Raw genomic sequence first — 12,098 nt, forward strand, 5'->3', positions numbered from 1 at the left:
TCCTATCCTGAAACAATTAGGAGCGCACTAATGCACCCCAATTAACTTGACTTTAGTGCTCCTAAAACATTTTCTTTTTGTCAGGATCAAATGCTCCTAAAGTGGGGCACTGTGGAGCCTGGGAATGGAGTCCATTCGGGAGTGTAGCCACACTGGGGACCACGCAGTGTTGATTACCGTTGGTTTTAAAAGTCCCTCCGCAGCTCTGCAGCTGACCCTTTTAAGCACAGGGCATCGGCACTGCTGCATCGACAAGTGGCTCACTGCGACTCCCAAGCACAGAGAGAGCACGCTTTCTTCGTTCTGCCCTCTGTGAGCGGGCCCGCGGTTGGGTTCGGCCTGTGTTCTTTACATTAAAACCTTTTGCCGAAGAGTAATGGGTCAGAACTCTGGAAACTTGGCTTGTTTACGGTTTGTGCACTGTCAGCTGGGGTGCGTTATTAATAGTTTAATGCGTGGTCGACTTGACTTTTCTTAGCAGCATACCACAGATAAAGAAATGGGAAGTTTCAGTTCTCGTCCGACGTACTTTCGCAGGCATGGCCTACCAGTAGCCTACACTTTGAATGTGGTTTTTGGGGCTTGTTTCCAAGAAGCCCTAGAGTCATTTCATTTGTGGATCCGTCCCATATGTAAATACATCTCAGAATGACATGTGATTGGTTCTGTGCACAGGAATTTCTCTTATCGTAGCGCTGCCATCTAAAAATCGCAGGAAGTGAAACGTTTATCAAGCAAAGGAAATACTTGGAAATGATTTTGGTCCCTTTGTTTTAATGGAAGGTTTCATTGTCACCCAGCACATAGTGCTTTCTTTCTGGTTTTGCTTTTGAGGAATGTACAAGCATAGAACTGGAAATAAAATTTGATATCATGTAGGTCTTGTTTTTGAGCTATAGAAACTGTATTTGCAACGGCAAGGTCAAATGCAGGGCATTAAAAAAATTATATTGCCGAGTAAACAAGTATCTGTTTTTTACATTTTGAGGCCTGCTTAGCAGGTGTCTTGTTTGACGGTCTTCATCAAACTGTCTCTATCTAGATAATTGGCTGAGACGGCATTCTACAGTGATTTGTAAATCCAATACAGTATCAGTTAATCAAACAGACTGCTTGTAAACAGTATCGCTCCATGCAGAAACCGCTACTTACAAATAATACTACTAAGTAAATAACACTGTGTCATCAGTTTGTTGTGTGTATGTATATAAATATATATATGTATGTTGGAACTGATTGTTTTATAAAAGTGCTATGAGCTGTGGTTGTGCTGTATTGTGGCTACAGGGGGTTGCTGGTACAATGCAAAGACATGGCTGTATTTGCGTGCTGTATTGCTAAAATGAAGCCTGCAACCAAACTCTGGAGTTTGATAGCAGAGTCTACAGGAGTTCTGCCAGTGCTGGTTGTTTTCATTTTCGGGCAGCCTGTGGTCTAGTGGCTAAGGTACATGTCTGGGACCCTGAAGATTGGCAGTTCGAGCCCTGGTGTAGCCACAACAAGCTCTGCACAGCTGTTGGGCCCTTGAACAAGGCCCTTAACCCCTCATTGCACCAGGGGGGATTGCCCCTTGCTTCGTCTAGTCAACTGCGAGTCACTTTGGATAAAAGTTTCAGATATTATTGTTTTCGTTTGGATGTATGGAATTGTTTTTAAGTTTAGAAAGGACAGTGGTTTCATTTTTTTAAGATGTGAATCTCCATATTAAAGAAACCCATCAAGAAGGGTCTGTCATTGTGTCCTGTGCAGTTTGTTAGCCTATTGTTTACGAATCAGCCATCGGCTTGTGTGCATCTCTCTGAACTAGAAGCGTTAACCTTGTTTGTTGCGACATGCGCTAACGCAACCGCATTCTTTGGATTGTTGGGATGTGTTTGCTTGTGTCATACATGAGTCGGTGCGTTGACGTGTGGTTTCTAGACCAAGGTGCACTGATGGGTTGAAGTTACTCGGAGCCCAACCCTTGTAGCTGTACCCGGATTTAGATTGTTCTGCTCTATGTTTGCTGAAAGTCACACGCTGGGCTGATAGCCACTCACTGCCACCCCTGCAGAGGACAAAGTTCAGGACATTTTAGAAATTCGTGTTCTGTGCTATTGTGTTATTAGATGGTTTTGCAGTAAGTTAGTCGGTACGCCTGGTGTTAAAATGTTTGAAAGCTTCCCCACCTTTTTGTACGGAAAAGAACTGAGTTTGTGTCTCACTATTTTCATTTGCGCTTGTGTATTTTCAGTTTTTATTGAGAATAGTGTACCGTCTATGGGGGCGTTCACAGGCAGACAGTGATAGTCAGACTACAGGACTACAGCGATAGTTAGTCTGGCAGTTTTTGAGAGCAGTGTACAGTCTGGACTGGTTCACAGGCACACGGCGACAGTCGGTACAAGAGGTTCCTACTGCCGTGTGGATGAATGAGAGCTGTGGCATTGTTTTCACAGCCTTAGATCATTTTGTTAAAAGCATCTTTAAGTACTTTGAAGGGGAGCGCCCTTTCACGAGGCCGCTCTGAGGAAACGAACCGCTTCCAGAGATTACAGTAAGGAGCCAGTTGTTTCCTTATCTCTGTGACGTTATTCAATGGGGAAATTGTGCTGGAAATTTGTTGGAGACAGACGGGGAGCGGGATTGGCTAATGCTGTGATTGTAGCAGCATGCTGGGTAGTTAAACGCTGCCCAAGGTGTTCCCCGTTGAGGGGTTTGTCTCTGTGTGTCATCAGGTCCCGTTCTTTTTAACCTGAGGATATAGTTGGATATATTTTCATATGCCATTAATCACACTGGTTCGTGCTGTCAGATTGTATGGTTAGACTACTCGTACCTTGTTGTTGAACTGCTGTCAAATGGCCTACCTTTTGCATCCAGCAAATATCCTTGCCACCTTGGATTTGTTTGTTTTTGCCGATTCATGAAAAATGTACTTAGTTGTCTAAAGTGACTGGTAAAATGAGCAACGGTGTGTATTCCTGTGAAAGGTATTAAAACCGTGTTGACCATGATGGACATCTCTCCTGTCTGCACTTTGGCTTGTGATGACTTTATTTCGGCATCTCCATGCTTCTGGCACTGAGAGCCCAGTGCAGTATAAATGTGTGGCTCTGCTCAGCCCCACAGAGGAGCTTCAGGCAGGTGGGGTTTCTCTGATGACAAAGCCATGTGTGTTTTTCCTTATAAACAAATTTTAAAAACAAGTTCGGGATGGGATAGATTTAGCGCTTGTGATGTCTCTGTGAGAGACTGTTCCTCTGGCCTAGATTTTAAAAAAACAACAACTATAGAATACATTTCTTTTTTAAAACCTTTTTGTTAAATCAGTCTAATTGCATTGTCTAATCATTCACAAATGTTTATTTGTTGAATGGTATTGTTGCATCGTCTAATCATTCACAAATGTTAATTTATTAAATGCTATTGTTACACTGTCTAATCATTCACACATGTCAATTTATTAAATGGTCTTGTTGCATTGTTACTTTGTTAAATGCTCATTTTCCTGAGTGCTTTGTGTAACATGTGGCTTCACATCTTTTGAGAATGACCAAACTGGACTTTGAACACTGTTTAGACAGTTTAGTCTTGGAGTCACTGTCCTATAACGTATCACTCACAAACCATTTTAGTTGGCTGATGTCACCACCTTATTACAAACTATTCCTGCTCTAATGGTCACACTTACACGAGCAAAAACCTATAAATAAACAGGGAGTGTAAAAACCCAGATGCACAGTAAAGAAGCGAAGATTTGTTATTGCTGTATCACACTTCGGTTGTAAATCAGGACATAGAAGGTTGTGTTTAAGGTCGTAGAAGATAATCCTTCCACACACTTGAATCCCACCGATGAAATACTCATTTAAGCACGGGAGTGACCGTGTGTGACCTGGTCTAGCTTCCCTTCTCTAGCCGTGTCTATACAGTTATGTAATGTGCTAAATGTCACTTGAGTTGAGCGTTGTCCTTCTGTCGAACTCCACAAGTTCCTGCTTTGTATCAAATCGGCGGGGAAAAATGCGTCAGAATGTTAGTAACGCAGGTAGGAATTAACCGAAGCAGTTTGCGAGCGTTTGGCATTGACCATCGGGTGTGCAGGCATAGTCATTCACCTGTACACATTGTAATCGTATTTATTGAAGCGGCCGCGCCTGCTCGTCTCGAGGCAGCCACTCGCGCACAGCAGGGAGAGTAGCAGCCAGCACCGAAGCCAGTAATGAACGCCACTGCAGGAAACCGAGAGATAAATCTCTGCCAATGACAGAATAAGGTCAAGTTGAGTAAATGGCGAATCTATGACTGAGCGGCTCATTCTGCCATTGAGAAGCGGCTCACCCTTGATTTACTTATTTGTGTCCAAGACGATGCAGTTCATGTCTACTTTAGCGAAGTCGCTTAAGCACAGGTGCGGGGCGGTTTGAATTTCGTTAAGCCTAGACGTGTCCACTCTCCTGAACTGCATGATCGCGTTTAGGTGAAACAAATGACTGCATTGATTTTGTTTGATAGCCGCTTTGTCTTCGTATCTCAGACGTCACAAAGTAAATAGCCTAACCGCGCAGCAGGTGTTGTGCGTTTGGGCGTATGAATGGTGAGAAATGAAAAAAATTGCTCTGTTAAGCATTTCAAATGTTTTTCTTTTTCTTCAATCACTTCACGCAGGAAGTAAATATAAATTGTTTGGTGAATAGTGTCGTGGCTGCAGCAAATGCCCGCTCTGACCCAGCGCATGCTGGCGGTCTTAAATTGTTACCAGCGATGAAAGCGCACACCGGCAATGTTTTTTTTTATTATGACGCGGTTTGAGTGAGTTTGGAAAGCGCTTCTCGTATTCTCACAACCGGAGATTCAACCCATTTAATTAAATCAAAAGTAAATTTTTACCAGGTATGCAAATAATTTTAGGTTCTTAATTTCAGTTTGACAAATTATCATTTGAATTGTAGTTCATGTTCATGTTTGAATTAGGCCTTTTTTTGTATATACTTCATGTCGAGTTTGGCAGTTTCTGTGGATTTATCTCAAATAGCTGACTTTATGAATTGCCTTCTGCAAGTCTCATTTACTACAGTTTGATTACAGGAAAATATTTCAATTGTAGTCTTTAACTTTTAACGTCTTTAATGGAACATGCTGAAAGCTCATTTTCCTATTTGTCTACATATCCTAATAGTCATGGGTACCTCTTCTTCCAGAGGTCTAAAATCAAACCTTTTTTTCAACAGTATTTTGACTGTAAAGCATATCTGTCATGCCAATTATCTGCTCTAGGGTAGGTAGGGTTTATATGCCCTAACAGCTCATGATTTGGTGGATGGCACAACCGTGGCCTAATTTTTCTTTAATGCTCCTTATTTGGATACAATAAGGACTGTGTTGTTTTTCCCAGAGAGAATCTGTGATCTCTATCCCCCATGACAGCTGTGTTTAAAAAAAATATTTTTATTGACTGGAGTGCATTCTATCACCCAAGTAAACATATTAAACTTCAGATAATAAGAATTCCTGTAATATATCATTTTCCCCGAAGGTGCACTGTGCTGACACACAGACCTGTTGGTGTGTGTGCTAGAGTGCGTGAGTGTGTGTGTCCGTGCGAGTGTGTGTGTGTGTGTGTGCCAGATGCCTCTGCAGTTTACCACTAACCTTTCATAAATCATTCCTGCTAGTGGTGACCTAATGGTGAACTAATCCATAAAAAAAAAATCAGTGACGCATCAATACAAACTGATAAGACAAAAAAAGCTCATGGCTCATAGTTTCATTGATTTTATTGGTCCAGACTCCAGCCAGTAGGGAGCCAGATTGCCACAACAGGAGACCGCAGAGTTTGACCACGGCGTCTGTACACCAGGCCCCTGTATGGGATTTCAAGCCTCTTCGACATCAAGTCTGATCAGATGCAGTTCTTTTTTTACATTGGTTATAATAACAAGCCACAATATCGCAAATAAAACCATATTTTACCGGGCTGAGATGCAATATTTTTGACGGTTAGTGTGATTCCCGAGGAAGAAAATGACTCGAGTGTGCGAAGGAACCCTTTTGAGGGCCACGCCCAGGTCTCAGCCTTCATGTGCGACGCTGAAACAAGGTTTTTATCGCAGTTTGAGAGGGAGGGTTTGTAGCTCTTAGCAGGTGCTGCAGACCGCTGATATAGAACAAGCTGCAACATGCGACTAGCACTGCGGCGCTCTGGAGGACGTGTGTCAAACTCCGGTCCTGCAGGGCCGCAGCGTCTGCTGGTTCTCGGGTTGTTCTCGGCGCCCGTGGTTCGTTCAAGTCAGTCATAGAATCGGCACACTTTGTTCTCAAGGCCTTAATCGACAGCTGATTGAAAGGAAAACGCAAAAACCTGCAGACACTTGCAGCCCCCTCGGAATTCAGTTTGACGCCTCTGCTCTAGAGGCATGTAATATTCTGCTAGCACGTTAGCGCTCTGAAAGCATGCAATATTCTGCTCACACGTTAGCACTCTGAGAGCATGCAATATTCTGCTAGCACGTTAGCACTCTGAAAGCATGCAATATTCTGCTAGCACGTTAGCACTCTGAAAGCATGCAATATTCTGCTAGCACGTTAGCACTCTGAAAGCATGCAATATTCTGCTAGCTCGTTAGCACTCTGAAAGCATGCAATATTCTGCTAGCACGTTAACACTCTGAAAGCATGCAATATTCTGCTAGCACGTTAGCACTCTGAAAGCATGCAATATTCTGCTAGCACTTTAGCACTCTGGAGGCATGTAATATTCTCTCGCTGTTAGCATTTTAGTGCTCTGAAGGCTTGTGATATTGTTTCTGCTAGCACGTTAGCACTCTGAAGCCGTGTAATATTATCCGTCTGAGGCCTATTGTGGAATCGCTTTTGGTGAAGCCTTTAAATGGAGACCTGACACTTCTCGGCTACGTTGTTCTGCGTTCGTCATCCGTAATTTAGAGCCGTATCTAATATGGAGGTCTTTAATTTTTGAGCTTATTCAGTGCTTGTGTTCACCATTGCAATAATGTTTTGTTACTGATGTCAGACATTCTTGGTAGGTGTTGGGAGAGTGTATTAAGTTTAGTTAAAGGTACAGTAGGTAAGATTTCTGTGTTAAAACATTGTTAAGACCATTGCAAATCCCTTCCTATCATTGACAAAGGTTCACTGACATGCTGGCTCACAAATTCGGGTTTCAAAATATACCGTTGACGAACTGACACATTGTATAGCTATACAATAATTCAAGCTCATTGGGTGAAAATTGGTTCTAATTGCCACAGCCAATGGCGTTTCAATGTCTGCGCAGTCACGGACAAGGGGGAGGGATAAACAGTGTTGTGGTTCGAGGGTGTTTGTCGCTGCGATTCCTCTCTTGACCATTAGAAGTGTGAAATTACCTATTGTACCCTGAAGCCATTTTGTTTGGTTCAGGAAGCAGCCCACACTTTGAATAGCCTGTTTTCCTCTCTCTCTCTCCCCCGCAGTGGAAGTGGTCGTGGAGTATGAATACGAAGGGCTCCACGATGACGAGCTCACCCTGCGGCTGGGAGACGTGATCAGGAACGTCAGGCGGATCGAGGAGGAGGGATGGATGGAGGGAGACCTCAACGGCAAGAGAGGCCTCTTCCCCGACAACTTTGTAAAGGTGAGCGGACGCTACGTACATCTCAGACTTTATTACACGCTCCTACTACAGAGCTGTTGTGTAAAGGTGACCGAACTATCTCTAAATCTCAAACTTTACTACACACCCCCCCCCTACTACAGAGCTGCTTTGTAAAGTTGGGTAGACCTCTTGATTTTACTCTCTCATTGTACATGGCTGTTTTGTAAAGGTCAGCCTACTATCTCGTAAATTGCAAAGTTTTCTCCAACCGCCTCAGTGAGCTAACACGTTTCACACATCTCAGTCATGACAGTTATCAGGGCGTGGAAGACGCAGAGGCCGTGAAGTGTGTGTTTTGGAATGAGCTTCTTTTTTTTTTTTAATATATACACTTTATGACTCTGTGCTGTGCAGTTTCCGCACACACCACTGTAATCTGGGAAACTGGAGATCCCTAAGGAGCCGGCGGTGGCCAGCCAGGATATCGCCCTGGACTTTGATCCAAGACTCCCGTGCTCGCCTTGTTATTTTTATTTTTTGTCCACAACCTCCGTAGCGTCGTTCCCTGAAAACAATGTTTGAGGAGCTGGTGAGTGATACTTGGAGCATTTGGAGCGTCGCGGTTTTGTGTTGAAATGTCGGTGGGGAGTAGCGGTGGCTGTGTCATGGTGACCGTCGGGGGTGGGGTGGGGTGGGGTGGGACGGGGCGGGGGGGTGGTTGTAGGTTCACAGCTCCTCTGGCTGCTCTCAGACTCGTAGGCTGTCTGTGGAGGGGGCAGCTGCAGCCGGGGTGGGGAGAGTGCGGCAAGAGAACTGTGAAACGAAACGAAATGACTCAACGCTTGCCTGCTCTTTAGCGCGGGCTGTCTGCCTGATCTTCTGCTGATAAGGCCAAAGTTGCTTTTCTCGTTATGTTTACTGAACTGCATTTCCGAACTTGGCAGCTCAGTTTGTGGTAGTGCTAGTAAGTTGTTTTGGTGAATTTTGTCGAAGAAATCATCATAAGGGTATGCGAGACATTTGGGGATTTAACATGTAAAAAAATAAATAAAAATTATAATAATTGTAAAACGTTAAGAGATACTTACATTTTGAGGGGCAACGTTGTGTTTTGTTGGCCAGTGTAATGTGTATAGCCCTGCAGTAAACCGTAATAGCTACAGTGCACTTGGTGTAATAGCTTTGTTTTTCCCCAGTCTGTCTGGTTTACAGTAAATATGTGTGGGAAGCCTGTTGTTGGGCTGTTACCTGCAGCCATTTTGCTGCCGAGCTGTTTAAAGGGCTAGCGGAGCAGTGCAGGAAGGCACGTGGGTCTGTGTTGTGTAGAGGGAGCTTCCTCAAGGTTTACGGCCAGCCAGCGAGTGCCCAGTCAGCAGGGGAACCAGGAAGGGCCGTGTCTCGTCACTCCCTGTTCACTAGCCAGCTCCAGGGTTATTGGCTTACCGGGACCTCCGCCGTCCCCACGGTGACGGGGATACGGACCCCGCCCCATGCCCCGTGGATGCAGTGCGCTTAATTAAAAAAATCTATATGTATGTATTCAGCACAACAAAACATTTGACGAAATTTATCAATGAAATTGTTGGGTGACACTGAACTAAAAGTGGAGCAGAGGTCAAAAACGGGGAGCGTACTTTATGGACGGGCTAACCGGCTCCGTGCGCTCAGGTTGGCTAATTTGCCGTGGTTGGGGGCGGCTCTGCGCGTGTGGGTTGTTGGGAAGGCCGGAGCGCGGTGTGACTCGATCCCCCCCCCCCCGGCCGTGCTCTCCGGGCTACGGGCTCAGGAACTACCCTCGCTGCGGCCCGGCAGTTCTCTGTTTGCTCTGTGCAGAGCCGCGCCACATTCCACCCCTCTCTGGAGCATTCCAGAGAGATTCCCATCAGGTGGGACAGGCCCTGGCATCCTCCTGCTGCTGCTGCTGCTGCTGCTGCTGCTGAGGGAGGGGAGAGAGAGAGGGGCCGGGGGGAGAGAGAGTGGGGGCTGGGAGTGAGTGACTGAGGGAGTGGAGAGAGAGAGAGAGGGAGGGAGAGAGAGGGGAGGAGGAGGAGGAGGAGGGGGGAGAGAGAGAGATGGACAGAGGGAGGGAGAGGAGAGAGAGAGAGGAAGGGAGTGACAAGGGCTGGGAAGGAGAGTGTGGCCGGTGGGGGAAAACTGGGAGAGAGTGACTGTGGGAATGGAGAGAGGGAGGGAGAGAGGGCGCTGAACGGGGGAAGGGAGTGGAGCGAGCGAGAGAATGAGGAAGGGAGGGAGAAGGGAAGTGGAGAGAGAGAGAGAAAGAGAGAGACAGAAGAAGGGTCAGGACAGGTTAGAACATGACACAACAGAGCCCTTCTCTTCTCTCTGGGCCCTGCGCGTGGTGATGTAGCAGTGGCTGTAGCTGGGCTCCTGAAAGGCAGAAGTGGCTCTGTCTCGGCTGTGTGCTCATACCCAGAGCAGGGTTTCGCCTGCCCTGTTCCTGTTCACTCAGTCCCGTGGGGCCAGAGCAGTCTGCACACAAGCAAGAGGACGGAGGCGCGTGTGTGTGTGTGTGCGTGTGTGTGCGTGTGTGTGCGTGTGTGTGCGCGTGTGTGCGCGTGTGTGCGCGTGTGTGCGCGTGTGTGCGCGTGTGTGCGCGTGTGTGCGCGTGTGTGCGCGTGTGTGTGCGTGTGGTGTGCGTGTGGTGTGCGTGTGGTGTGCGTGTGGTGTGCGTGTGGTGTGCGTGTGGTGTGCGTGTGTGTGCGTGTGTGCGCGCGCGAGCGAGTGAGTGTGGGTGTGTGTGTGTGTCCGTGCAAGAGTGAGTGCGAGTGCGAGTGCGTGTGCGTGTGCGTGTGTTTGTGTGTCTGTCAGACGCCTCTGCAGTTTACCATTAACCTCTCATAAATCATTCCTGTTAGTAAAAATCTGTGCATTGTAGAGATCTGCTGCTGATATCTGCTGTGGTGTGTGACTGTGAAAATGGCTGTAACTGTACTCCAGTGTGAAAGCTGCAGATAACTAAGGGGCCATTTGCCTGCTCGCTCTGAGAGGAACGGTCACTGACAGCGTGGAGGATGTGAGGGTTGAGGGTGAAACTGAGAAATCGTGGAATGAGGAAGTGGCTTATCTCTCCACAGCCCTCAAGGATGAACTGATTACTGTACCTCGTGCTTATCCACCTTGTTAATTGTTATTTCACAGTTGGCATTTAAATAACACACAGTTATTTTGTGTGTGTGTGTGTATATGTGTGTGGAGGGAGTGCACACCTTCTCTTACACATGCAGTCATGCACACAGACACGCACAAAACCACGCGCACAGCCTTTTTTTGGCTGCCAATTGAATCAGGGGAATGATTACATGGCCGGTTGAAAGAGCCAGGTTGGGAATTTAGTCAGGACGCCAGGAAAACCCCCCTACTCCCTGTGATGAGATCTTTAATGACCGCAGTGAGTCAGGACCTCGCTTTAACGACTCATCTGAAAGACGGCGCCTCCTACAACACAGTGTCCCCATCACTGCACTGGAGCATTAGGGGTTATGCAACCCAATGGCCGATTGCCCCTACCGGCCCACCAACGTCACTCCCAGCAGCAACTTAGTTTTCCCAGGAGGTCTCCCATCCAAGTTCTAACCAAGCACACCCCTGCTTCACATCACCCATTCAGCAGGAGCAGGGTGCATGCTGGTGTAGCTGCTGATAAGGGGCGGCCTGTAGCATAGTGGTTAATGTACATGACATGACTGGTTAAGGTACATGCCTGGGACCCGCAAGATCGGTGGTTCGATCCCCGGCGTAGCCACAATAAGATCCGCACAGCCGTTGGGCCCTTAACCTTGCATTGCTCCAGGGGAAGGTTGTCTCCTGCTTAGTCCAAACAACTGTACGTCGCTTGGGCCAATGATGTAGTGTAATGTCATAGTATAAAGTCATGTGTTAATGTGTGAAAGGTGTAAAATAACGTGCCGTGTGGTGTTTTTCCGCTCAGGAGATAAAGAAGGACACCAAAGAGGAGGCGAAGAGCGAGGGCCAGCCGGTGCGGCGGGAGAGGACGGGCGGGAACGTGGCCAGCCTGGTGCAGCGGATGAGCACGTACGGCCTCCCCGTGGGAGGCTTCCAGCCCCCCTCGCAGCCCCGCTCCTTCAAAAAGAGTAAGCGCCTCCTCGCCAGCTTCCGGACGCGCAGCGTGGCGGCGCCCCGCGCCTTGGCGGCGTGCGCTGGCGCGGGGTCAGCGGTGTCGGCGGCAGTCGGGATGCGTGTGAGCAGTTTGCGAGCGGTTGCAAAAGTTCGGGAATATTTACGGGCGAAAACTTTCCATGGGAAACATTTTCGGGAATTTTTGTACAGTTTCTGGGAAATTCCGAGAATTTTCCGCAAATTTCCCGACCCTTTGCAACCCCTTTCCAGCAAGCGGCAAAGTGCAAGCGGCAGTGTTCCGGCACACGAATGGCAGCGTGTGAACATGCAAAAGGTGGGAGGGTTAATGGTTCCTGTGAAACACTACTGTCGTGCCCCTTAAGGTATTTAAGCAGTAGTCTTGGACTATTAATGGGTAATC

General features: G+C 47.1%; 1 protein-coding gene across 3 annotated transcripts in view; it reads left to right on the plus strand.

The window, feature by feature from the left end:
• cd2ap (CD2-associated protein) overlaps positions 1-12,098 on the plus strand; it is a 52,980-nt gene that overhangs the window by 7,105 nt on the left and 33,777 nt on the right. The window contains exons 1-3 of one of the 3 annotated variants that reach the window (XM_061243327.1): positions 3,923-4,030; positions 7,458-7,618; positions 11,529-11,691. In XM_061243327.1, coding sequence (XP_061099311.1) covers positions 3,931-4,030; positions 7,458-7,618; positions 11,529-11,691 — 424 coding nt within the window. In that variant the 5' untranslated portion in view covers positions 3,923-3,930. Of the gene's footprint in view, positions 1-3,922; positions 4,031-7,457; positions 7,619-11,528; positions 11,692-12,098 lie in introns of those variants that run through there. The other 2 variants (XM_061243326.1, XM_061243328.1) reach the window with 2 other exon arrangements.

Source organism: Conger conger, chromosome 5 (assembly GCF_963514075.1).
Source record: "Conger conger chromosome 5, fConCon1.1, whole genome shotgun sequence".
NCBI lineage: Eukaryota > Metazoa > Chordata > Actinopteri > Anguilliformes > Congridae > Conger > Conger conger.